A 25,548-nucleotide genomic window follows, 5' to 3' on the forward strand; every position below is an offset into this window, starting at 1 on the left:
CCTGGGCAGCAGCCCAGACCTGGTGTGGCTGCCTTTGGTTTTGGGAGAGAAGGCCACAAAGCTTTTAAAAATAAATGTCAGGAGATAAAGAAGGGTTTGGAGAGCTGGCTGCGGGGCTGGGGCGGGAGCATGGCCCTCGCCCTGTCATTTGGGCCGGACGCCTCTGTCCCAGCAACGCTCCCACCTCCACCAGGGCCGCCGGCATCTTTGTGTCCTTCGACCTCGGGCTGCTGCAGGCAAAGGACGGCCACGACCTTTCCTTTTCCCCCGCAGGCTGGCCCACGGAGGCCCCTTTACGCCCAGCCCCAGCGTCTGGAAGAAGGGGCCTCGTCTCCCTCTCGGCTGCCACAGGAAATGCGGAGCCTGGAGGTCAGGGGCCAGCCGGCAGCCCCTCCCGAGGGGGCCGAGCGGCCCAGCGCGGGGCTTGCATCATGCCGGCGCCTGCCGCAGAGGAGGGGAGGGAGGCAGAGCCCTGCAAGGGGGAGGGAGAGGGCCAGGCTCTTCCTGTTTATGTGACTACCAGACCCCCAAGAAAGGGAAAGGACTTGGAAAGCTCGTTGCTCTTGGGCGGGCTCCAGCAAGCGACTGTCTGTGACTCTTAGCCCAGGGATTGCAGCTATGTGGCAGGGTGGGACTTCTTTGAAGGGGAAATGGGCATCCAGCTCCAGGGAGGGCTAGGATTGCATTTTGGGGCCTTGTGAAGGTCTGTTGTAAGGGAGAGACTGTGGTTAGCTTCCTGGGAAGTGAGGGACAGCTCCCGCTACGTGCCAGGCTTTGATTTCCTCCCACGTTTGTCTCTGGCTGATGCTGGTCTCTGTGGGATGGTCAAAAGGGCAAAGACCCACTCAGGCCAAGACAAAGAGGTAGCCGGGTATTTTGGCTTTGGGACAGAGGAACGGGGAGCACTGGCAATACCAGGCATGGAGGAGTGTTTAGGGGAGCGTGCCTATTCAGCCACGATGGCTGTAGAACAGATCCCATACAGCTGCCGGAAGGGCTGGAGACCTCCCACGTTATCTGGGGTCACATCCTGCAGGGCATGTGGTGTGGCTGTGGTGGTGCCTTAAGTTTTAGCGTTCATGTTTTTCAGATTCCGTGCTGCCTAGGGGTATAGTTCTGAGCCTCGTATTAAGTTTTCTTCACAGAGTAGATAGACAAAACAAATCCTTTTCCTGCTGAACACCTAGGACAACGAGTACAAGTTTCAGGCCCAAAAGCATAATCAACAGTGGATTGAAGATAGAAAACGAGAAGGATAGGACTTCACAACCTGAAGCTGAAATTGGACAATTAAACCCCAATATGCAAATGGACCAAAACTTACAAAAGTGTAAGACCTTGTGACCAGTTGTCCATTTTGTGACCCTTTAAAGTCCATCTTGGGTGTAGCCCTGGCCAGGTTCTTGTACTGCCCAAGGTGTATCCTCAAAGGCCTTTTAATAAATACCTGCTCTATTCTCTTAGCTGTCTAGTCTCTGTTCCAGGTCAGCCCTCCCAAGGCATCAGTGGTGATATACAGAGAAGGAAATGAGATCCAAGATACCATGCTCTTTTCTTCACCTCTGGCACCATACTGCTCTGCTTAGGTCACATCTGTACCAAATTTGTCATATCTCAGCTTTGGTTTGTAGTGCTTGGCTCATGCTGAGCATAGGTTGAGGGGTGCTTTGTGCTACCTCTGGTGGATGCCCTGGAGGACACACCATTAGGCAGCTTTAACAGGAGCATGGGAGTTACAGCCCCTTTGCAGTCCCACAAGTAAGCTCAGGCCTGGCTCAGTGCAGCAGCTTTAGGATAAGAATAGCTGGGTGCAGCGTAGGTCATAGAATCACTGAATAATAAACGTGTTTGGGTTGGAAGGGACCTTAAAGTTCATCCAGTTCCAATCTCCTTGCCAAGGGCAGGGACACGTTCTACTAGGCCAGATTGCTGAGAGCCCCATCCAAACCTGGCCTTGAACACTTCCAGGGATGGAGCATCCACTGTTTCTCTGGGCAACCTCTTTTGGTGCCTCACCACCCTGACAGTTAAGAACTTCTTCCCACATCTAACCTAACCCTGCTCTCTGTCATTTTAAAGCCATTCCATAAAAGCCCTTGGGAAGGGCCCCACAGTCAGAAGCAAGGAGCCCTGGCAGGTCTGTGGGGCAGGAACTGGCACAGCCCTTGGTTCCCCATATCCTTCCCTTTGCAAGGGTTCCAGTTTAAGGCCAGGTCGACCCAAAATATTTTGGCCTTGCCCAACCACCTCCTTCCCCAAGGGATTGGCTGGTGGGGTGGTGACACCCTATGGCTCTGGAGCAGTGTTACAAGTGATGGTAGCACTTAGCTGTTTTCTGCCCTCTCTACAGAGACTTTGTCCCCTTAGCATGTACTCAGGTCTTTTCCCTGTTCATATCCTGGACAGGTTTGCTCTCCAGCCAAGAGGAAAAGGTCCTGATATAGTCCTGACCTGTCCCTTTCCCTGATATGTCACCTGTTTAGTATCAGTGTTGTGGGATGGTATCATCCCTCCTGCCTATCCTCCATCAGCATCTGGCCAGTCTCAGCCTGACAGTGAGTCACCCCGGGGTGTGTTTATATACCCGCTCAGGAGAGGAATGGTACAGGACTTGGATCATCTCAGAGAAGAGGAACTGAAGATGAAAGTGGTGTTCTCTATCTGTGCTTCTTAATTTCTTCCTGTTGAAGCATACAGAGTATTTCTGAAGTGGGGTGGGTGAGCAGAGCTCCCAGCTAAGCAGCTGATGTCTGGGTGACGATTTGTTCTTCTGAATTCAAACTGCTTACAGACAGTTTGCTCATCTCTGTGATGACATATGAGCTGGTTCTTCTCACTGTCTCAGTGTCTTTGCCTTCATCTGCTCTGCAAAGACAAGGCATGGTTTGCCTCTTGGTCCTTTGCTCCCTAAGCTTATGTTCCTGGTTGATGGTGGAAACACACTTGGTCTGGGCAGCAGGCCTTGTGGAGGTTGAGCGTGGAGGGGGTCTGATGATTATGCAGTTCAGTGGAGTCTTCTTGGAGAAGATGTCTCGGGAAACCTGTCCATCCCACAAGGCTGGAGCTCTGCTGGAGGTGGAATAGGAGTGTTTTGTTTGCTCTGACTAGGTGGGTATCCACATAGGTGATGAAGGGGTTGGGAGACCAGGGTGGAAAGGGCTCCTCGGTGACTGAGGAGGTCTAGGGGAGGACATAGGGGAGATAGAGAGGAGAACTGGTACATGTGGGAGTGCAGAGGAATGGCTGGCTGTTACAAAGCTATCTAGACATATTGAATCCTGTTCTGTAGTCTCATAATCCCTTTCTGACTTCTAACCCAGACTGATGACCCTGCCTCATTTAACCCATTTGCCTTTCTCTGGCTGCAGGTCAGCTACTTGTTTTATCCAGCCAGCCTGGATCTGGGGCAGACCTCATTCACTGGGACAGACCTCTATCACAGAAAGCAGAACTGGAATTCAGGGAAGGACAGATTGCCCATTTCCACCCCTTTCCTGCTACCAAGGCTGGCATTGGTGAGAATACCTGAGTGACATTGAAACCAGTAGGATCGAGACATGCCCAGGCTGTCAGGAGAACTTGGGAGGGTCCACAGCCAAGTAAGAGTCTCAATTCAGTGGGCTCACAGGATGCCAACTGTCATTCCCAAGCTTTTTTTTTTTTTTTTTCCCCTCAGGATAATGCTGAGGTCCTATTGTGATTAATGCATTGAATGTTAGTTTACATGCAAATCTGTCCCAAAGTTATGTCCTAAGAGGTGGAAAACACTACTTCATACTTGTGTTTGACGTCCCATTTTCAAAGGGGTGCAGCAGCCGCAGCTGGGTGAGGTTCATGTGGTCACATTGACCTCTGGTGGCTGCAGCCTTGGCGTGCAAGGAGACACTAAGGCAAATGGGAGAGGTTTGGTGAGCCGCTGCTTGCTGCAGTGGAAATGCCGTTGGATTTTTTCCTTCTCTTGGCTCCATTCCCCACCACCTCTCCTCTTAGACAGCAATTTGTTTTCTTCTCAAAGCAGGTACCCACAATTTGTGGGTACACTCTCAGTCCTTGTGGTTCTTCTCCCTGAGAAACAAATTCTGCTCGCACAGTAAAAAACAAAGGCGGATCCTTTGTTGGACAGCTGAATTCACTCCCAGTTTCTAGACAGAGTGGGTCATACTTGGGGAGAGCAGATTGCTCCCGTGTACTCACTGTAGCCTCTGTGCTGTCACTGTTCAGATCCTTCCTGTGCAGCCAAGGGCAGACTAATGATCCTCTCACAAAGGGTGACCAACCAGACTAGATTCACACTGACCAGTGAGATGGACTCTTGATTGGCTAATATTCTGAAGAGAAGGGGGGAAAAAAAGCTGGGACTAATCCCACTGGGGTAATGGTTTAAGAATAAAGCAACTGTTGAGTTGGAGTCCCTTTGCCAGGGGCAGCTGGGCAGCCTTGAAGCAAGAAAGCTCATCCCAGTGATTCCAATCCTGTCATTCTGCTCTAATTCAGGTCTTCCTTGTGACCCTGCACACCTCTGGTGCCCTAATGCGAACACAGACTTCTTGCCAATATCTTACCAAAGGCTCCCGCATGCTTTTGCCTCCTGTAGCTCCAGGCGATGGGTGTGTTCGTGTGGTGAGGGGGAGGAACGCTGAAGGAAATATTTGCTTGTTTTGCTATCTCCACACAGATACACACATTTCCTTCCTGCTATAAAGGCCACTCGGTTTTTGAGGGGGGACCTCATTCCTCCTCCCTTCTGCAGCCACTACTCTGAAGGGAATAAACCACTGTCAGTGTGCCGCAGCAGTCTTACATCTGCTATTAAAAGTGTCAGGCAAAAGAGCAGGTAGTCAAAGTCCTTGCAAAGGCTGTTGATATAAACACTAAGTTTGGTGGGTGTCATTAAGAAAAGAGTTTTTTTCTGTGTGTGTGTTAGCTAATCCGGCATGAAGCAGCATATGAGCCAATTAGATCAGGTTGGAGTTGATAATTCTGTTTCACAAGTTCTTTCATGTTTTTGGCATTTGTTTTCTTCCACACAGGAACAGAAACTGCAGAGTGTTTTCATGACACCATATCGTGTTGGGACAGCTATTGCAGGATGGAGGTTTTTATTTTAGGGGAATTATTTCAAACTCACTTCCTCAACCTGACTTGGGAGATCACCCTGGAGACCTTAGCAAACCTCCCCGCTAAAACTTCAATGGAAGCTGTAAGTCTCCGCAAATCACCAGGCTGCAAGAAGAATAGCTTATTTTAATTGGAGAAATCAAACAAACAAACAAAACCACAAAAAAACAACAACAAAAACAAAAAACCAAAGCAAAACACACAATAAAAACAAACAAAAAACAAACAAAAAACAAACAAAAAAAACCAAACAAAACCCCCCCACAAAACAAAAAAAAACAAACCCCACACACCAACCCAACAAAAAAAACCCCAAAAAAACAACCAAGCAAGAAATACCTTGCTGAAGATGTTCTGGAGGCTGTGTGGGTAGGCAGTTTCAGCTTTGTAAATTTACTGTGCTTCCCAAAACACAGGGCAAGACTTTACAGAGCTCACCATCTGTAACCACAGCTTGAGCTTTGTACCAATGGCATTTTAGCCACACAATCAGGAATTTATTGAATTCTTGCCCCACCTCAGACCTTCCTAAAGCTATTTCCAGGCAGGGGCAAACAATGCAGTGCTGAGGCATATCCAGCCCAGCTCCCCACAGCACGGGCCCACTCACCTCGGAGGGACCCCTCTGAGCTCTTAGTGCCATGCGTCACCCCACGCCTCAAGGTTCCGCAGAAAACCCAGCAGCCTGCCACACTCTGTGAGCCCTGTGTGCTAAGCCCCTCCTCTGGTGGTGGAAACGACACGTGGCTCACCATTTGCTAGATTGTTACAGATTTCCTGTGTGAGCCCGTGTGGCTTGGAAAGTTTTACCAGTGCGACTATTTTGGTTAGGATTTAAAAAGAAAACCCAAAACAACAAACCAAACCAACAATACAAGAAAAGAAAAATACAAGGAAAAAAAAAAAAACAACCCCACAAAGAAACCAACACATCCCCAAACCCCACCCTAACGTTACTCCAATGTCGTTCCTAGTGTGAACTCAAGTGTGCCAGCACAAATGCAAGTGCTACTGGTAAAGCTATTTTGGAAATATAGCATGTACAGTCTGGTGGGACTGTGTATCTCCAGCAAACTGGGGTTGTCTTATATGACTGCAGCTTCCCTCCAAAGCATGAGCTTTGTATCCCTGTGCCTCTACACCCTCGCCAAAAAACAAGCATGGGATGTGTTGTTCCTCTCAGGAGCTGTTCGAATCAGTTACCCAGCCCAGAGCCAGGGGTGGTCTTCTTGCTTGCAGAGTACCTGCCATGCTCAGAGACTCTCCATGAAGGAGAACAGGTAATGGAGCTTGTAAAAAAATTAAGGAAATTAGTCACTTAGTCAGTCTAAGGACCTGCCCTTGTTGCAGTACCAGTCAATTATCAAATTTATTTTTTCCTGGACTTGAGTGTCTGATACTCTTCCGTGGGCAATCTGGGGTGAAGATATTCCTTTAGCTGTTCTTGATGAAGGACCTGCTCTGTCTGATGTCTGAGTGTTCTGAGTCACAAAGCAGTGCAGCCACTGCCCGTGGGGTCAGGGTGGGTGGAGGAAGAAGATTTCTTTGTCATCAGGCTTGAGTTGGTCTCTGTGTGAATGAGAGAAACCAACTCTTGCTTTTGGACTTTTATCAGGATTGTGAAGATCTTATCTTCTATCACCATATAATATCTGGCTCAGGAATCTTTTCACTAGAGAGGGAGAGAGAGAGAGACCTGAGTTGTTTTTGAGAGAATAACTAGCAGGCAAAAATTGACATGGCCTGAGTCAGAACGGGTTCCCAGCAGGCAGCCTTGCTTGTACTTGCTTTTCATCACTCAGCTGGATGCCTCTGGCTGGAGGTAAGAGCTGGAGACAGAGCTTTGCCCTGCTGCTGGTGGTCCTGTGTCACCATGCACCCTCTGTGTGGGAGCTGTGCCGTGCTGGGCAAGGGAGGGGAGGGGGCTGTTCCGACCTCTCCCAGGGAGGGTGAGTCAACAACAAATTCATGTGCTCAGGGTGTCAAACCGTGCCTGTTGGGATGGATGCTATCCAAGGGCAGTTTGCTGAAAGCCCCACATGCATGCACGTGCCTGGTGTTTGCTCAATATCTGTGTATATTTTGCAACAAAAAGGCGCTGTGCTCTGTATGTCACACTGTATGATAGCTGTATGACACACTCTCCGTTCCCAGGTGGTGGTTGTGCTTGATCTTGAAAAGAGCATAGCAGCGTGAGGAAAGGGTCTCATGAAAGCCTCCCTTCCCTCAAATCACCTTACTGAAACTGGTGCAGGAGCCCTGCCATCGGCCCTGGAGGAGAGACAAATGAGGATGTTCACTTTGGGTGCAGCAGAAATTATTTAGGAAAGGGCAGCCCAGTTCATATATCTGCTTCTTCCCTTACGTGAACGAGGAGAGGAAGATTCCTGTGCAGATACGGAATCTAGAAGCTGCAGTGGCGGAGTGCTGAAGGCACCTCCCTTTTCCAAGTGTGTTGGCAGGGGTAGGAGCAGTGCAGGGCTCCTTCATGTTGTGTTCAGGGCCCTGGAGGGATGCACAGCAGTACTCTAGGCTACCCTGTGGGATGACTCCAAGGCTGGGGAGAATCAGGGAACTCCCATTTCTTATGGGCTTGATAATGCATTGGGAATTTCTTGTACAGAGTCTGCATTGCATAGCCTGGCTATTGAGGTCTGACACAGCTGAGCGTGATGAAATGAGAGTGAAATAGGGTTGCCAGAGAAAATTAAAAACACCTTAGCCGTCAAAGGGGAGGCTTGATTTTGATGTCCAGTTGCATCTCTCCTAGAGTCCTCTTTGTCCAGTGGTTTGCACAGATTTGGGCAACTGAGTATGTGGCAGGTGTGGAGGGTCTCCGTGCAAATTCTTTGGGATGCTGTGTGGACACACAGGTCCAATCCTGGGATTGCTGTGGCCACTTGGACCAGAGGATGACTTCCCAGCATCCACTCCTGGCCTAGGCAACTCGGGGCTGGGTCAGGCCCAGGTTACAAGCCCCAGCATGCCCTGGAGTACATCTCCATCAGAGTGCCCTGGGGTGTCTCCACACCCAGTTCCACCCACCGACACGACTGAGGACTGGGGCCAAAATCTAGCCTGTGGGATATCTTCTTGGCTTGGATCGGGGATCTTTCCAGCACTCTCAATTTTCTCCCCTTGCTGGGATCTCCCCTCCATCCAGAACCAGGTCTACAACTTGGGTGGCCTGCTACAATTTCTGCAGGCCTGGAACAAAAGGAAGCCTCTCCTTACAGATCTCTTCTTTGCAGCAGAGCGCGACGGGGCTGTGCCTTGTCGAGGAGACCCCGATCGTGCCCGGGCAGGGTCCTGGACAAGGCGGGCACCCCCCTTCCCCTTGTCGGGTGCGTTTCGGAAGAGAAGTGGCTGGCGAGGCACATCCTTGCAGGAAGTAGCTCTGTCCCGGCGCTGGGGACCGAGGCGAGTTAAAAGGACAGGACACACGCGGAGAAAATCCCTCTCCTGGCTCGCCCAGGTGAGGCGCAGCCGCAGGCTCTGAGAAACCGGGAGTGGCCGAGCGGGATCCGCCCCCGCCCCGCCGGTGAGCGCCGCCGCGACCCCCGGAGGTGGGCAGAGCCGAGCTCTCCATAGCCCGGGGGCTTGCCGGCTTCCTTCCAGCCGGCTGGACGAGGGAGGGAAAGAGGGAGAGGGAGGGAGGCAGGGAAAGAGGCGGGGTGGGGACGGCGCTTCAGACACACCTGCTGGGGCGGCGAGGCGGCAGCTCGGAGCGGAGCGGAGCGGGGGGCAGCCGCCCGGAGTGGGGATGGCAGGTAAGGGGCGAGCCCCGTCCGGAAACGGGGCCGGGGGCGGCGGAGCCCCGCTGCGCCCCCTCTGCCGGGGAGGCGGCGGCTGCTCGTCGGCATCGCCCCGGGCCGGGAGTTTCGCACTGGCTCGGGAGTGGTGGTGGTGGGGGATGTCTGCGCTTCTTATCCTCTTCCCCAGCCACCTCCTCCCTCAGGAACGGCCTCCGGCTCGGCATTTCTCGAAGAGCGCCTTCAGATCGGCCAAAGGGAAGCGCTCCCTCCGCCCGCTGCGGGAGCGGGGATACCCCGGGCGGGAAGGGGGGTACTCCGGGCTGGAGCGGGGCCACCTGCTCTAGAACCTTCTGCCCACTCCTCCCCTCTCTTTCTCTCCCTCCCTCTCCCTTTGCCTCTGCCGAGCCTGCCTGCCGAGAAGCTGGTCGCGGCTTGCACAGCCGGCTTGAGTTTCTTGGAGAAACAGTTTGAACTTAAAGAGATAAATCCGCTGTGGAGTTTGAAACAGCTCAGCTTCTGTGACCTGCTGCTGCGTTCTCCTCCAGCATATTTGTGTCTGTGTGGCAAGAGTCTCAAATGAGAGTTCAATTTCTGCGAGAAACGCTATTTTTATTCAACCTAGAACAATCCATATCTGTATTTGTATTTAGGCTCCTAAACTCTTTGGTGCAGAAAATGAGACACTTGGGAATCTTTTGTGGTGCCAAGAATTCTCTGTTGCTGCTGTCTTTCATCTGTCAGGCCCCAAGCCTCCTGTGTTTGTATTTGGAGGATTAACTTCTACACAGCTCTCTTAGCCATCCTCCTTGTTGTGTTGGCTGTCTGCAATAGCCTGATATCATTTGCACCACAAGAAAGAAAAAAACCCAACAGAACTCCACCCCCAAATTTCCAAAGAAAAGGAAAAAACTAGGACATTTCCTTTCCCCATGGAACATGAACCTCTGCCCTGCCCCTAGGGATGTTTTTGTGCCTGGGCTACCAAAGCTGGACTTAATTCCAGCACCAGAGCAGTAGGTAACCATGCACACGTTGGAGGAGAAATGGCTTCTGAGTCTCTGGAGATCTTTGCTGTGCTTTGCCTTGACAGCTAAAAGGATTTGTGCTGTCCTGTGGAGAAGATTTCATTTCTTGAGTGAAAATAGGTAACACAGAGTCAATCCATAGTGGCAGAGAGAGCACATTGCGGATACCTGCTCCATCACAGCTTGTGGGACTTAATGGAGCAGGTTCACCATGGCTCTGAGAGGTTTTGGCCCATTCACTTGAGGAGTTCTCTCTTGCTTTATTTGGTTGGCACAGTGCTTACCTTGTTGCTATGTATATTTTCAGGGCTCCATATGGTTGTGATAGATACATGAAAGATATCCTCATGTGATTCCCTGCTGATTCCAGTACCTGTAGCCAAACTTCTCAATGGGATGGTGCCCTTGAGAACTTGTTTGGTCAGCAGTGCTTGGTGCACAGTGCCAGGGATTAATTTGCTGGATACTTTCCAGCCCCAGGTATGAGAAATCATGTCCCAGGCTGTGAAAACTCTTGGTCCTGAGAGTTTCCCATTCTCAGGGATGGGACAAAAGGGAAGGTGTGTGATGGCTGGGGAGGATTTAGGAATGTTTGAGAGATAAAGATATCTTCTCTAGACTTCCTGCAATATACACTTCTACTCTCGTATGCACCACTTGCCTTCTCCATATCTAAGGCTCTAGGTGGACACTCAAGATCCTGCTGAACCCATTTGTATGTAAAACGTTTTGTAATGTATCCGAGTCTCATTTGCAAGACTAACGGATCATTTTCAGGATCATACCTCAACTCACATTTTCCTGTGCCTACTCATGCCTCCTACCTGTGCTCCTCCATCATTCCTCATCATTTTATCCTTTCCTTTTATGCTTCTAGCCGTGGAGAATGCGCCTCTCCAAGCCAGCAGCCTCTCAGAGCAGGAGGAAGAAGAAGATACCATCTGGGAGAAGATCGAGAGCGCACGACACCAGCTGACCCGCTCCCTGAACCCAGCCAAGCTCACCCCCTACCTGCGCCAGTGCCGCGTCATAGACGAGCAGGATGAGGAGGAGGTGCTGAACTCGTGCCGATTCCCTTGCAAGAGCAACCAGACAGGTGGGAGAAGACACATACTTGCACTTGGATGGTCCTGGTTTGGGGGGGATAACCTGGTTTTGACAAAGAGTGGTTGCTATACACACTGCACTGCTTCCTCAGCTTTGTTGTTCTCTGAGGTGCTCTGTACTCAGGATGTCCCCTCTGATCCTCTCTGGGCCTCCCCCTGCATGCACATAGAAGAGGGCAGAGCAATCACCTCCCATTTTTGTGGATGGAAGTAGAACTGATGGAGATGCTATTTTCACACCATGAAGTGGAGCTACACAGTGTTCTCTCTGTTTTGCAGGGATTTCATCCTGGCTCTTTATCTGTTTTTCCAGGTTACCTGATGGACATCCTTCGGCGCCGTGGAAAGCGAGGCTATGAAGCCTTCCTGGAATCCTTGGAGTTTTACTACCCAGAGCACTACACACGACTCACGGGGAGGGAACCAGCCCAGCGCTGCTCTATGATCCTGGGTAGGAGCAGGTGCTCTGTTCTCCCTTCAGCTGCTGCTTGCATGGGAGGGGCCAGAAAATTTTGTGCAAGTTCACATGCCTGCGTAAAAACAGGGTTCATACTGGCAGCGTGTGAAGAATCCTGACAGTTCTGTACTCTGGAACTGGCAGGGAGGGAGCCACGTATAGATGTCTGACAGAATGTAGTGCCATAAGCCTGGGACAACTAGGGCTGCAAACCCTCACAAGAACTTGTCACCTCTTGGTGGAGAACAGAGTGTTGGGCAAATCCGTTTCTTGGGGTTACCCCTGTTTCAGCAGCCAGGAACAGGTTCTTCTTTGTCTCTCCCCAGATGAAGAAGGCCCTGAGGGGCTCACTCAGTTCCTGATGATGGAGGTGAAGAAGGTGAGGGCTCAACGGAAAGAGCACCTGCTGAAGGAACACCAGCTCCAGGTGAAAAACCAGGCATTGGAGCAAGAGCAGGTCCGGCTGGAGCAACAGCTGAAGGAGCTCCTGAAGGTGCAGGAGCGTTGCCAGCGGCTGCGAGAGGAATGGGACTCCAACAGCGTGGAGCTGCTGAGGCTGAAGGACGAGAACTACTTGATGGCCATGCGCTATGCGCAGCTCTGCGAGGAGAAGAACGCGGCCGTGCTGCGGAGCAGGGACTTGCAGCTGCTGGTAGGATCCTGGGGAGCACAAGGGTGGGAAGTGGGATGTGCTGTGGGTCTGGCAGCCAAGAAGAATGCACATGGTAGCTTGTGAGCATGAAGGAGCTGATGGCACACAGGATGTATGTTGGGGATCTCTGCCCTGCAGAGAGGCTGAGAGGCATGGACACAGTGCAGGAGGCTCACCGTTGCCCAGGGGCAGCTGGAGATACGTCACCAGCTCCTGCCAACTGATGTAGTTGGAGCTACATCTCTAGAGGAGCCAGAAGCAGGGCTGATGCCTTCCCCGGCATCCCTTGATGCTCAGCCTGGCTGCTGACACTGCAAGATGCCCTGTGTGTTCCTGCCTGTGCTTGCTGCCCTGAGCCTGCTCGGCTCTCTGGGCAAAACAGGTAGGCAGCAGGCAGCTCGCTCTGACAAGCTGTGTGTGTTTACTTTTTGTCCTTCAAAGATTTGTGTTTTCCTCTCCCCAGTGAGGCCGGTGGCTCTGCAGCCACCCACGCTGGGTGCATGTGTGCTGTCTGGAGCTGCCTAGCCCGCCTTGCTGAGCTTAGGAGCCTTTCGGCCCATACTCCACTCCCCCTGCCACTCCCCGCCACCTCCTCATGTTTCTCATGACGTTTGTAAGACTCATGCCCTGCATAGCTGAAGGAATTCGTGACACTGCACTCCAGGTGCCAAGCTCTCACCTCCGGCAAACATGTACCCATTTCCTGCCTGGGCAAGGACAGCCCTACCTTGAACCTATTAATAACCCATATTTTTAAGTGCTCTGCTGCCTCCTGGTATTCCCCCTTCCAGTCTGGGCCTGGACCTCTCACACAGCCTTGTGATTACCTTTCATACCTTATTCTGTTCTGCCAGTGCCGGGATCCTCCCCTACCTTTTTTCTGGTATTCCTGCCAATGTCAGCTCCCCTGGGCCTCTTTGGAGCAGAGGGTGAATCACTTGTAGGTAACTGTGGGCTGAAGAAATCCCCCTGGAAGCAGCGTCTCAGCTTGCCTTCCCCTCCTGACTCTTTGGTCCAGAAGTGTCTGGTCTCCAAAAAGTCCTTGTAGGTCTTTTGGGCAGATTCACAGAAGTAATTCAGTTCCTGAATCCCTCCTTGGCAATTTTGGCAGTGCTTCTTGGTGGCTTTGATAGGTTTCTCCTGTTGCATTTCCTCTCAAAGCCTTACTTACCCGTGAAACTGATTCCCTGATCAATTTAATCAGTCATTTCAGGTCTAGGAGTGAAATATACTCCCTCTAGCCACCCCCCAGGCTATAGCTAGCTCAGTTGTTCAGGGGTTTTAGGGAAATATATTTCATAGAGACAGAATAAAGATTTCAAAAGAGTGGCTCTCACCCCCTGGCTTCCGTCCAAGCTTTATTCTCGATGTGATGTTCCGGAAGCCCGAGAAGAGAGAGAGCGAACAGGAAGAGATGGGAGTTTTTCTAGTTTTGGGCCAAGGAAAGATATTGGCCCTGAGCCAGTAGGGTCAGGAGTAGGTATGATAGGGAAGAAGGGTTAAACTACATGACACAGGCTTCATGGGGGACTCTGAGGGGAAAATCCATTCCTCAGAGGAACAGAACATAGGAGGACCTTTCTTATTCTCAAGTCTTTGACCTCTGCTGTCTCCTGTGACATGTTGGTGGAGGAATCTGAGACCAGGCCAGGGAATTATGATGCCCTGGTCATACCCTGCAGCCTCCATTAGCTTGAACCTCAAACACCTCCCAGACCAGAGGTGGCCTCCCACACTGAGTAGCTTCCAGTGGATTTTTCTGCTGTGAATGTGTTTCTCAGCTGTCTAGGAGTCTGTCTAGGAGATACTCACAGCTTCTGGTCCTGGCAGTGCACCAGAGGTCCCACATCCACTCACGGTCAAGGCCAGCTACACTGTGGATGCCCCAGGGTAGCAAGAAAGTTGTTGCACCAAGAGATGATCCTGATTCTGCTTATGCAAGTGGGTCTTCATTGCTTCCCTGAGGGAGAAGCTTTTGTGTGCAGCTGTGCTGCTAACCTTGGCCCAGCAGCAGGATACTCCTTCACATGGTTACCTGTGGTTGCCTTCTGTGCTGTACTCGCCTCCAGATCTGTTTTCTTCTCTGCACCTTCTCTGCTTCGCTCTCCTAATAAGGCAGAGGTGCAGGGTCATGTGTGTCAGACTGCTTCTTCCCTGGGTTGCAGGTGGACCATCTGAAATGCAAAGTCTCCGGCCTGGAGGAGGAGTGCAGCCTGCTGCGGAAACAGGCATCGGCACCACCCCAGCAAGAGGCGGAGGAGCAGGGCCACCCTGACACCGTGTCGGAGCTGTGGGCTGAGAACCAGCGGCTCACGGCATCGCTGCAGGAGCTGCAGGGCATGTTGCAGGTACCTTCCAGCGCAGGGCAGGCTCCAGGTCACCTCCTTTTCTGGACCACGCCCGGTGCTGTTTACATAGCCATTGGAAAGATGAGGAAATCAATGGTTTGGCCTGACCTGTCCCATCCTCTGAGCATATTGTTTGGCTCCGGTGGCTGCCATTGCATCTGGATAATGATGGATGCTTTTTTCCAGCTCTGTAATTCTTGGTTGTGCTCACAATGTGGCTTTGTGCCTTGGCGCGCGCAGGAGATTGATGCAGGATGATGATGGCAGTTGTGCCAATCTGCCAGTTACTGCCCTGGTCTGTTGTTGTCTTGGTGCTTGTGGTGCAGTGACAGCGCCTTCTGGCCTTTTAGAAACCCGGTGAGGGCCCAGTGCCAGGCTCTGAGCAGATCCTCCTGGACATCCTGGAGCATGACTGGAAGGAAGCGCAAGATGACCGTCAGGATCTCTGTCAGAAGCTCAACTCCCTGCAGAACGAGCTGCAGTGGGCCGAAGAGCTGAGGGATAAGGTAGAGCATTCATCACTGCCTCTGTCCCTGTGCACAAGCAGAGCCTGGAAGAGAGGGGAGGGAGGGGGCTGTAAAGCAGTCGCTTTCAGAAGAGCTAATGCTTGTTGCTTGCTATTACCAGTACCTCCAGGAGGTGGAAGATCTGCAGCTGAAATACCGGACGCTGCAGAAGGACTGTGATCTCTACAAGCATCGTATGAACACAGTGCTGCTGCAGCTGGAGGAGATTGAAAAAGAGCGGGACCAGGTAAATCACTTCTCGCAGGGCTCTGGATACCCTCTCCTTCGCCAGCGGATCTTGTCCAGCCATGCCAGGGTGGGAGGTGTGGCTCAGCAATGCAGTTCTGTGTCTTTTCTTGCTCTCAGTCTGGCTCCTTGCAGGCCATCCAGAGCCGTGATGGGGTGCAGCTGCAATACTCCCAGAGCCTGATCGAGAAGGACCACTACCGCAAACGTGTGCGGGCCCTGGAGGAGGAGCGGGATGAGCTCCTAAGCAAGCTGAGCCAGGCAGAAGGGCTGAACGGCACGCTGCAGGCACAGCTGCAGAGGTGCCGAGGCGGCCGCAGCCTCAGCAAGGTGAGGTGGCTAGAAGGAAGGGGAAAGAGGGGAAGGCAAAGGGGTCAGGACTGATTTCTGGGGGATGCAAATGGGATCATGGAGTCCCTTCTCTCCCAGATGTGCAGCTCTTCCTACTCCCTCTGCTCCAACCTCAGCAGCACCTGGAGCCTCATAGACAACCCTACGAATGGACTCATGGATACTCTGGGGACTTCTGTTACCCCATTCCCAGGGGATCCAGCCATTCAGAGCATGGTGAGTGCTTGACCATGTGAGGCTGGCCTTCAGCTGAGGCCAGTGGAGACACTGCTCAGGAAGGGCACACAGGCATTGGAATGATTTCATTGTGGGGCTGTGACTTGGTGGAAGACTGGGCACAGGGTAGTGTGTAGGGTGTGAGCAGATCTCAGATGCAAAGCTCTCAGTTTCTAACAAACTGGTCAATGTGTGTGAAAACTCTTCATCCCATATGACACCCTAGATACCAACAGCCTCGTGTAATATGCTATCCTCCCTAAAAATGCTGTTTAATCTATGCATGCTGGAGGAGAAATCCAGACTCTTTTGAACCTTGTAGCAGCATTGTGTTGTTTTTAAAGGAGTCAGGTTCTTTCCTTTGACTCCCTGAACTGTCATCTCAGAGCACCGTGAATGGGCATTCCCACAGGTTACTCACGCCTCTGTGTGTGGAGGCTAAATGTAGCATCTTCATCTGCCACTGCTCCCATAGCTTGTACTTTGCAAAAAGATGGGCTGCAGCGTCATGGATCTCTAGCTGAGCTATCTGCTTGGGAAAACAAAGTGCCCCTGGGAGTTTGTAGGGGATGTGGATTATCCTAAAGGGGGTTGTGGTAGCCAAGGAGCTGTTTGCTCCCCTGGCCTGAAGGGAGGGGAGGAGCAGTGCCGGGTGTTGATGTTAGCAAGCACGTCTCTCGCTCTGTCCAAGGACGCGACTGCCGACAGTGAGAAGGATATCAACCGCCTTTCCACCTTCCCCTTCCCTCCCTGCATCGGCTCCATCCTCCGTCGGCAGTGGGAAGAGAGGTGCATGCCCCACAAAAGGTGATTGCTGGGGGCTGCTTGTCTCCTCTGTGGGGTTTGTGGGGTCCAGGGGGAGCTGCCAGGCAGGGTTAGTAAGGGAGCTGAATGGAAAGGCTGGCTGGCTGTGTGGTGGCTGCAGCGGTGCTTGGGGGTGGTGGGGAGGTCTGTGGAGCTAAGATTGAGAATGGGATGCAAACAGGCTTTGGAAAACCTGCTACCTTACAGATCCATTTTGTGTCTCCTTTGTAGCTTATCCTGTGGCTCCTTTAGCAGCATTGAAGATTCAACAGGTACAAGGCTTTCCTCAATGGGTTTAGCTAAAAAGAAGTGAGGGCTGTGGGGAGAGGGGTTGGACAACTGACCCTCCCTCGCTCCTGTGGTTTGTGCAGCTCATTGTGAGGGCTCTGAACTTGTAGCATGGTATTATGGGCCTTCATATTCCCCCGTGCCTTGTCAGGCACAGCAGCTGGAAAAGCTGGCTTTTCCTCTGCAGAGCAGGTAGCTATTTGCATCAGCTCTGTTTGACTAATGGAGAGCTGTTGAGGGGAGTAGGTAATAGAAGAGAGGAAAAGCTTTGCCCTGGGGTATTACTGGATATTCCCTTTATCTGCTACTACCTGTGTGATGGTAAGGTTGTAAGTCTCCTGGAGTGAAGCTCCTGGTGCTGGCAGGTCCTGTGGTGGGTGCTGGTGGCTGATCTCTGGGCAAATCCAGGTGGCCTTGGCTGCTGCTGCCTTCTGACCAAAATGCTGATGAAAGGAACAAAGATTTGCTTGTTCTCAGGAAACACGGGAAACACTTTTCTTGAGAATGACAATTCAGAGCCTCCCTGTAGCCTCAGTTTCCCAGTCAGATGCTAGAAAATGGTCAGGAGAGGATGGCAGACCCTTGCCACCCCCAGAACACAAGCTCCCTGCAGCATTAGTACAGGTAAAGTGCTCCCTCTCCCTTTTGCTTTTTCCTAGGCAGCAGTTTTCCTGGCACCTTGCTGGGGGCCTTCTCCTCTTCTTCCAGCAGCACCTATACCAGGGTGAAGTCGGAGATCTGCCTGTCCACGCTTTCCAGACACAAGGAGGTCACCAGGAGGTGACTGCTGCTCTCTGAGCTGGGCACTCTGTGGTGGTGCTTGAGGGGGACATTTTGTGGTGCCAGGGACCATGCTTGGGAGACCCTTTCTTTCTGCTCCTCTTGTTGCAGGCCCTTTCTCACTAGTGGGAGAGGAGAGAAATGAAGATCCTATAGTCCTGCTTCCTAGCAGGACTTCAATTTTTTTGCAGTGTCCTATTGGTTATGGCAGGGGTGGATATGTTGCTCTGGGCTGGACGTGCATCTGTCCAGGCAGGGAAGGACTGTGGGAGCCCAGCTTGGCTTGATGACGGGGCTGGTGGGATAGAAGGAGCTATGGGGCTTTTAAGTGCTGTGTGCCCTGGTGATGGGCATGCTGTGAGTCATGAGCTCTGTGCTGCAGTAAACACTCTGTAGCTGGACACAAGACATGGGGGAGTGGCTCTTAGAAAAGGCAGTAAACTGAGGTTTATTTGGCATTTCTCCTTGGAGAAATTCAGACTTGGCATTTCTCCTTGCCAGGTCACTGGTGGTACAGCTCACTAGTGTGGGTCATCCCAGCAACCCCTCACCCCAGGACAAGGGGCTTGGAGCAGACATCTCCATCCTTGGAGGGAACAGGACAGGAATTTATGTCCAGTGGGTCAAGCCAGGCTCACAGGTTGAAAAAGCAGGACTCAGGGAAGGGTGCCGGCTCATTGAGGTGAGTTTGGGAATGGGCTCCTTCTGTGGGTTGCAAAGCAAATGATGATGCAAGGAGTGCAGCGTGATCCCCAGTGCGAGATGACTCTACCCAGCTTGAAGTCCACCTCCATTTCTCCTATTTTCCAGGACTGCTCTCTGTCTAGAGCTTTACACAGCACAAACACCCACCCAGGTCTCATGGCACTTAAGTCTACCTGTGCATGTAAAAATGCCAAGACCTTCTGAAACCCTTCCTTGAGCTGTGGGAAGGGAGAAACAAAAAGGAGTCACACGATTAAGATGGTTTTGTGTCCCTCGAGTTGTCTGTCACCTTGTAGTTTTTCAGAGCAGCTTGCATCCTGCATCCTGCACATGCCCAGTGCAAACAAATCAATTTTGGAGCAAGTTTTCTCAGGCCTTTGTGACCCTCCTGAGTTATAGAGAATAATTGCTCTGAAGAAAGCTCCTGGAAGGAGGGAAGGGCATTTGTTTTGCCAAGAGTGACACCACTTGAAATACAGCTGCACTACTTGAATTAATATTCCACCTGTATCTGAAAACAAACCAGCGCTCCTGCTCCCACACACATTCACGCACACACACATTTCCTTTCGTGACAGCCCACCATCCAGACTGGGTGATGGCTGGCAGCAGGTATTTCAGAGGCAGAGGAGGGAGCCAGAGGCAGACTGAGGATGCCTTGTCTTCAGATACAGTTTTTCCCGGACCTGCCTCGCTCTGTAACACCTTTTGTGTAACGCTGATGGGTGAGGGAGACTGGGGGGTGCGTGCTGTTCCAGCCCTTAGGTCTAACGGCATCGGGTCCTTGCTAGCTGAGGGTGCCATCGCTGAAGGAAGAGGTGCTTTCCCTAGAGAACTGCACACGGGAGGTTGCCTACCTGAGCCTACTGCACTGGGATGAGCCATCTAGTCTCATCTTTCAGCTTGACCTAGAAGGTAAGGAGCTGGCAGCTGGGTCACCCTTGAACCTGAAATCTCTGCCTCCCTTTCTAGACCCTTCACTCAAACCTGGAGATTTATCTCAGTTATTCTCTCCTCTCCTGTTTGGTCCTAGGCCACCATATCAGACACAGGGGTTGGTTGTAGCTCCAGTAACTTTCCCTCTCTGGTGTGACTTGTGCATCCTCTGAGTTACGGGACAGAGGTACAGACCTTCTGTCTGCCTCCTTTGCACCCAATCCAGAGCATCACAGCTGTGCCGGGGACTTGGCTTTCTTATTGGTGACTGTTGTCTACTGCGTCCCCACCTGTGGTGACCTGTGTTTTATGCTCCAGGATACAAGCCTCTGTGGGCAGCCCTGGAAGAAGACAAGAAATTTTCTGGAGACTCGTTCTACGTCCGCACCAACGTGTCCCTCCTGGAGCCGTCTGACCCCTATGCGCTGTGCGTGAAGTGCCGGGAGATCCTGCACGTCACAGACACCATGCACAAAGGCCGGCTGGAGTGGTACTGCTCTCGTGTTGATCCCCTGACCATGCGGGACCTGGACAAGGGCACGGTGCCCAACTACAGCAGGTAACCAGTGCGAGGAGGGAGGCAGGGGGTACCTGCCCGATTTATCTGTGCTGGCCATCCCCTGGCGGTCCTGGGGCTGCAGACTGGCCTCCCAATGGCATAGGACGACTAAGTCTCGTACGGGGAGCAGTGTGGTAGTGTTTTGGGAGCCCTCGAGGGACTGGAAGGTTGAGTGAGAGCTTTGATGTGCCTATGCTTCAGCAGGGATTGGTGAAGAGGATCCCAGCAGGCTATGGTCCCTGGCGTTTCTGGAGTTCCTTGAATGCAAGCTCTCTGTCTTTTCAGGGCTCATCAGCTTTTGAAGATCCAGGAGAAGCGCCAGATGCCTGGGCAGCAGGGAGGCCACAGAAATAACGTAAGCCAAAGAAGCAGGTGATGAGGGCCGTGTGTGTGTACCCACGGCCATCTCACCTCCTCAGAGACAATCTGTGCCACTCTGTTGGTAAACCAACTTGTACAGAGGTGGCAGATAGGTTAGCGTGCAAAGCTTTTAGGCCAGGCAGTGTTACTGCTCTGTGGCTGCTTTTCTACCACTTCCCCACTTCCCAGACCTGAATCTAATGGGTGGCAAACCTAATCTCTTGCTTTTTGTAAGGGTGCTCCATCCTTTTTGCCAGAGGATGTTCTGCAGCCAGTTTTGCATGTGTGTGAAAAGGGCAGTGCTCTCAGCCTAATTGCCCTCACTTTCTCCTCAGCTAAAGAAACGGGCCTTGGGCCAACTGCGCTTGGTGAAATCCAAACCACAGAGGAGCCCAGAACATCGCCCCCAGCAGCTGTGGCTGGACTCCTGTTCAGGTGAGCTGTTAGCCCTGTGCCTGCCCTGTCACCCTTGGAGACCCAGTTATACCCTGGTCACCGAACTTTTTGTGGAGAATAAATTGCTGAGTAACTCAAGGGCATCCCAGAAAACGGGCAGAGGGTCTAGATCCAGGGTATTTGTCCTTGAGGGAGTGTTGTAACCAGGGTAGGGTCTCTCCTGGAACATAAGGTGGTTTGGTAGCTGCCTCCATGGTTCAGGATGAGTAGGTGCTACAGAATAATGGGATGGTCTTTAGGCTGGCCTGGTCTCCTGTGTTCTCACCTTTGGCTTTCTCTTCCTCAATGCTGTCTTCCAGACCCGGACATGAACCTGAAGCCTTACAGCCTGGTACGCCCTGTGGTGGTCAAGACACCCCGTCCTGTGGTGCTGTCCCCAAGCTGCATTGCATCACGGCTCATTAGGAACCTGCTGGACTTGCCCACCTCTCGCCTGGACTTCCACGTGTGCCCAGCAGGTAGGCAGCAATACGTGGGTGCTCAGTTCATCTCAGTGAAGAGCTGCTCTTTTCTGGGAAGGTTGAGTTGCAGTCGCATGGGAGTCTCGGAAAGCCCCTGAGATCTCTCTTCAGAGGTTAAATGTGGGAATCTCTCAGTTTCCCCATGTAATACCTGTTGACAGGTCACTTTTTTGGGCTGAGTGTCTGCAAGGTATTCCCTGCTGTTTTTAACTGTGTCCTATCCCTTTGGCGCAAAGGGAAGCTGGCCTTCCCTTCTGGTCACCTGAGGCATGGGGGTCTTCTCTTTTCCCTTGAGTGGATGGTGGTATAGCATTGCCTGGCTGCTCTGGGTGGCTCTTCCCAGAGATAAAAACCTGGCTGATGTGGGACCTGCAAATTGACTTCATGCCAGCTCTTCCTGCCCAGGAATGGGAGGATCCAGTCTTACTGCTGTTATCCTCTTCCTTTTGCCTGTCGGTGTGAGGCTGACACATGGCTGAAGAGGCTGCTGGGGAAAGGGCATTTCTCCCATAGGCCATGTTCAGATAGGACAACTCCCTCTCTCCTCCTTCCTCCTCACTTCTCCAGTGCTCTCTTTTCACAGTATTTAGAGTTCTTCCTTTGCCAGCTGCAGTACTGAAAAATGAGTTAGTTTATTTGTTTGCGGGGTAATGATGGAGGTAACGAAAAATCTCTGGTTTGCTGAAGGATGGCTCTGAAAATTTTGGCTGCTGGGCTTCTCAGCTGAGTGACTTGGCCATATATCCTGTCCTGCTGAGCCCTCTGCAGGGTCCCCCTCACACTGCACGGGGAACCTGCTTCCAAGCTTTTACTTCAATTGGGAATTTACACTGAGGGCAAAAACTCCATTGTCCCCTGCTAGTTATGCCTGCTGTGAGGGAAGGAAAATAATCCATGAGCCTCAAGCCATTTATCTTTTGTTTGCTGCCTGTATTTTCTTTCAATCTTCCAGGAGAGTCTGCTGCCTGCAAAGGAAACATGGCTTTGCAGGATCCAGGTCTACCTGGGAAGTACTGTGCCACCAGGCAGAGGGTGCCCAGCTGGCCTGGGACCTGGGATAACTGGAACATGCTCTGGACCCAGTTCCAAACATGTCTTCTGCTATAAATATTACTCTATTTCCATCTTAGGGACAAGCAGCTCCTAAAAGCCTTTTTATGATGCCTCCTTATGTTTCTGTGGCAGTGTGGGCAGCTACCTAGAGCAGTGTGGTGGGCACGCTGGGATGCAGGGCCTGTGGCTCCTAAGCCAGGTCTGGGTGTGTGTGTTGTGTCAGCCTCTGCTGGAAGTTACCAGAGGCACCTGGTTGTCCTTGCTTTGACCATGCTGCAGCTCTGTATAACCAGCTCTGCCCCCAGTTCTCTGTCACAGCATCACCTCTCTGCTGCTTTCCTGGCACTGGCTGCTGTGTGCTGTCCTTCCTCTGAGCCGGCTGCCACCAGCAAGAAGCGATTCAGCTCATCCCCATTTTCCTCCCACTCTCCCAGTATATCCCCACTTCTCTTGCTTCCCCAGCCATGGTACTCCTTTACAGGAGCCATCTGTAAGTCTGTGTGGCACTCAAACCCTGCAGAAAACCTATCTGGCAAGGTAAAGTGACCAGATATTTTTCTGCCATACTCTGTTAGGGAGGAGTTGGGACAGTGTGACAGTGGGGAAGTGGGTGGCTAATATCTGTGAGCCAGCTTAGGCTGCTGTGCTGCAACACAAGGTGCTGCTCTTGCTATGCAAGGTGTCTTCAGCTGCGATATCTCACTTGTTCCCTACCAGCAAGCTGCAGGAGATCCATGTCATATATTAGACTCGCTCCCCAGAATCCCTAAACACTGAAGTTGATAAGCACCAGCGCAGCAGCAAATGTGTGCAATTTGAGGTAGAAAGTCTGTGCAAGAGGGAGAAAGGGCTGACACCTCTCTCTTTCTATTTCCTCTTGGTTTGCAGAGAAGCTGGCAGGAGGGGATCCCAGCACAACCTACACTCGGGAGCACCCTGTGTCTAGAACTGCCCCCCAGGACCAGAGGGAGAATGGTCGAATCCACATGATCCGGGAGGCAATGGAGAAGGTGCTGAGGCTTTTGGTGTGGGGAGAAAGGGCCAGGATGGAGCACCTCATTCAGACTGGAGGAGAGGAGGGGACAGCTGAATGGGGGAAGAGGGAGAGTGGTGTGGTGATGGAGAGGGAGCTGCTTGCTTCAGGGCTGTATAATTTGGAGAGTGATTCAGTTTGAGGTGCTGTGGAGTTGTAGAGCAGCAGTCTCTGATGAGCTCAGGTAAAATAAATGGCAAATGGGGATTTGTGGGGGAGGCAGCGGGACATGCCATGCTCAGAAGTGACCTCCCTGCTCTCACATTCCTCATGTTCACCAAGGTGGCAACAGCTCTGCTTAGGGCAGAAGTGTGAGGCTGTGGGTGACAGCGATAACAAAGGGGATGTGAAGATGAGCTGTGGCTGAGAGAGGGGTCCTGTGAGCTCTTGGGTTGGATTTGCAGTGATGGAGTGGGTGACCCTACTCTTTAATTCTCTCCTTTTCTATTGGCACTGTCCATAAATCTCACTTTTAATGTAATTAGTATTGGAAAAGCAATGATATTGCACGGTATGGGGTTTGATTTAATGTAACTGTCAGGGGCTGGGGTTATTTTTTCTCCATTTAAATCAGTAAATCTATTCAATTTCCTTTCCAGAATAAACACTGCCTGTTAGAGCTGGGAGTTGAGGGTGTGAGGGATCTAATAAAACATGAAATATACCCCATCGTTATCCACGTTGAGGTCACTGAGAAGAACATTAGAGGACTCAGGTGAGGAAAGATGGTGTGGCATGGATGGAGGGTATCATGGCAGGAGGGAGAAGCCCTTGTCTCCATTCAGAGACAGAACAAGGATCAGGCGAGAGCACTGGATGTATGTGCTGGGGTTGGTGCTCTGAGGGGAATAATTTGCTTTCTGTAAGCGCGAGGGCATTCCTGCCTCCACCTCTGTGCCAAGGGTAACATTTGTCCCTGTGTTTTCCATAGGAGCTTGCTGGGGAAGGCAGGCCAGCGGGACTCGGAGGTGCTGAAGGTGTGCCGTGGTGTGGAGCGGGTTCTGCATACCCTGCCGTGCTCCTGGGCCCGAGTGGAGCCCCACGCCTGGAGCCACTCCGAGGAGCTGCCCAAGGTGGTTCGTGGATGCATCTTCCAGGAGCAAACCCGTCCGCTGTGGATTGAGGAGGGCGATGACTGAGTTGGGGGGGTGGTAGCAGAGCGACTACTGCCACTTACTGTTCCCAAGAGTTGCTCCCAGAGGTCTCTGCCTTCCCAAGCCCCTCCAGGTAGTGTGTTCTTCCTCCCTGAGTGGGTGCTGGTAGCTAAGGCCTCCCAGGCTAGCCTTTCTTATCCCCTTGAGGGCCACCAAGAGCCAGGAGGAACAGATAGTGCTTCCCCTGTCTCAGCTTTCTGTATCTCATTGGAAAGATGTCTTCCACCATCATGGTGGAAACCACCCCGTGGGCTGTTCCCTGTCACCTTGGGCTGCCCTTGCACACGGTCCGATTGACAGACAGGGAACGTAGGGGAGCTGTGTAGGATCAGGCTGCGTGGGAGCGTTTCTCACACACATTTGAAGTTCTTCGCCTGTCACCGCCATCTCCCATGCCCGGTGGCACTGCGTGCTCTGGGTCCTCTCTTCCCATCTACCTCGCCTCTGGCCTCAAGGCACAGGGAGCCTGGCTCATGTGCCTGTGACCCACTGCGGCTGGAGTGACACTAAGGTTGCAACAAACCCTCCTTTTATAGGAGCTATTCTTTTTATTGCTTGTAAATTATTAATGGAGCCTTTCATTGGCAAACCGCCTGTAAAGGAGAATTAAATACCATTCATAATGGGAATGAGTGGTAGGCTATGGGCTTGTGTGTTACTGGGCAGGTATGGGTGATGCACGACAGGGTATTTTTCTCCTCCTTTCGGTGAGACCCAGCTCTCCATGGGAAGGAGAGAGGGTGTTGCTGTTGCTGTTGTCGGACAGCAAGAAGTGTGGGGAGGGGCCAGACTAAGTGTGCCACAGACTAAGTCCTCTCCCTTTTCTACTTGGCCCCTGGTTTTCAGTCCCTTGCCTCTCCCCAGCACTATGTTGGTCAGGGTGCTTTAGGAAAGTCAGGGAAAAGCTCAAGTTTTGAATTGTGTCTGGCTGGGGTCCCTAGAGCTTTGCATCCCTCTATGCCCTGGTTAGCGTGAAGTGACAACCCAGCTACCTCACTCTCCTGGGGGACAACAAGGAGACAGAGCCCAGCCATGCTGCTAGGAGAAAGGGGGACAGTGCCCCTGGAACATGGGGTTCTCACCCTGACATAGGGCCAAGAGTGGGTTCAGACTCTGTCAGGGTGAGGATGGAGGCTTTGGGTAGCCACAGCAGTGCTCACTTAGGCTGTGTGGTCCTGA

The 25,548-nt window shown here is 52.1% G+C and overlaps 1 protein-coding gene across 4 annotated transcripts; it reads left to right on the forward strand.

Annotated features, from left to right (window-relative positions):
* Nucleotides 1-8,588: 8,588 nt before the first annotated feature.
* Nucleotides 8,589-24,998, forward strand: CARD10 (caspase recruitment domain family member 10). Of its 4 annotated transcripts, none has more exons than XM_040062581.1 (21): nucleotides 8,589-8,684; nucleotides 10,776-10,994; nucleotides 11,318-11,455; nucleotides 11,788-12,113; nucleotides 14,279-14,461; nucleotides 14,812-14,967; nucleotides 15,089-15,214; nucleotides 15,334-15,543; nucleotides 15,643-15,780; nucleotides 16,472-16,587; nucleotides 16,816-16,856; nucleotides 17,532-17,652; nucleotides 18,154-18,334; nucleotides 19,149-19,272; nucleotides 19,612-19,852; nucleotides 20,138-20,207; nucleotides 20,548-20,647; nucleotides 20,968-21,126; nucleotides 23,071-23,192; nucleotides 23,815-23,930; nucleotides 24,147-24,998. In XM_040062581.1, exons 3-21 carry the CDS (start codon nucleotides 11,326-11,328, stop codon nucleotides 24,352-24,354), a joined length of 2,868 nt encoding a protein of 955 aa, XP_039918515.1. In that variant the 5' UTR covers nucleotides 8,589-8,684; nucleotides 10,776-10,994; nucleotides 11,318-11,325; the 3' UTR covers nucleotides 24,355-24,998. The 4 variants fall into 4 exon arrangements, with proteins under 4 accessions (XP_039918515.1, XP_039918514.1, XP_039918513.1 ...); XM_040062580.2 differs by lacking the exon at nucleotides 8,589-8,684 and adding an exon at nucleotides 8,777-8,888 and having other exon boundaries at nucleotides 15,349-15,543; XM_040062579.2 differs by lacking the exon at nucleotides 8,589-8,684 and adding an exon at nucleotides 8,781-8,888.
* The last annotated feature ends 550 nt before the right edge of the window (nucleotides 24,999-25,548 follow it).

Source organism: Hirundo rustica, chromosome 4 (genome assembly GCF_015227805.2).
Source record: "Hirundo rustica isolate bHirRus1 chromosome 4, bHirRus1.pri.v3, whole genome shotgun sequence".
NCBI classification, from domain to species: Eukaryota; Metazoa; Chordata; class Aves; order Passeriformes; family Hirundinidae; genus Hirundo; species Hirundo rustica.

What these genes read in the sequence shown, in the direction of transcription:
- CARD10 (XM_040062578.1), top strand. Translation starts at nt 10,712, where the DNA reads ATGCCTCCTACCTGTGCTCCTCCATCATTCCTCATCATTTTATCCTTT. An exon ending in CTTTCAGCTTGACCTAGAAG is followed by an intron (nt 19,273 to 19,611) that starts GTAAGGAGCTGG and finishes TTTATGCTCCAG; the next exon opens with GATACAAGCCTCTGTGGGCA. An exon ending in CTTCCACGTGTGCCCAGCAG is followed by an intron (nt 21,127 to 23,070) that starts GTAGGCAGCAAT and finishes CTTGGTTTGCAG; the next exon opens with AGAAGCTGGCAGGAGGGGAT.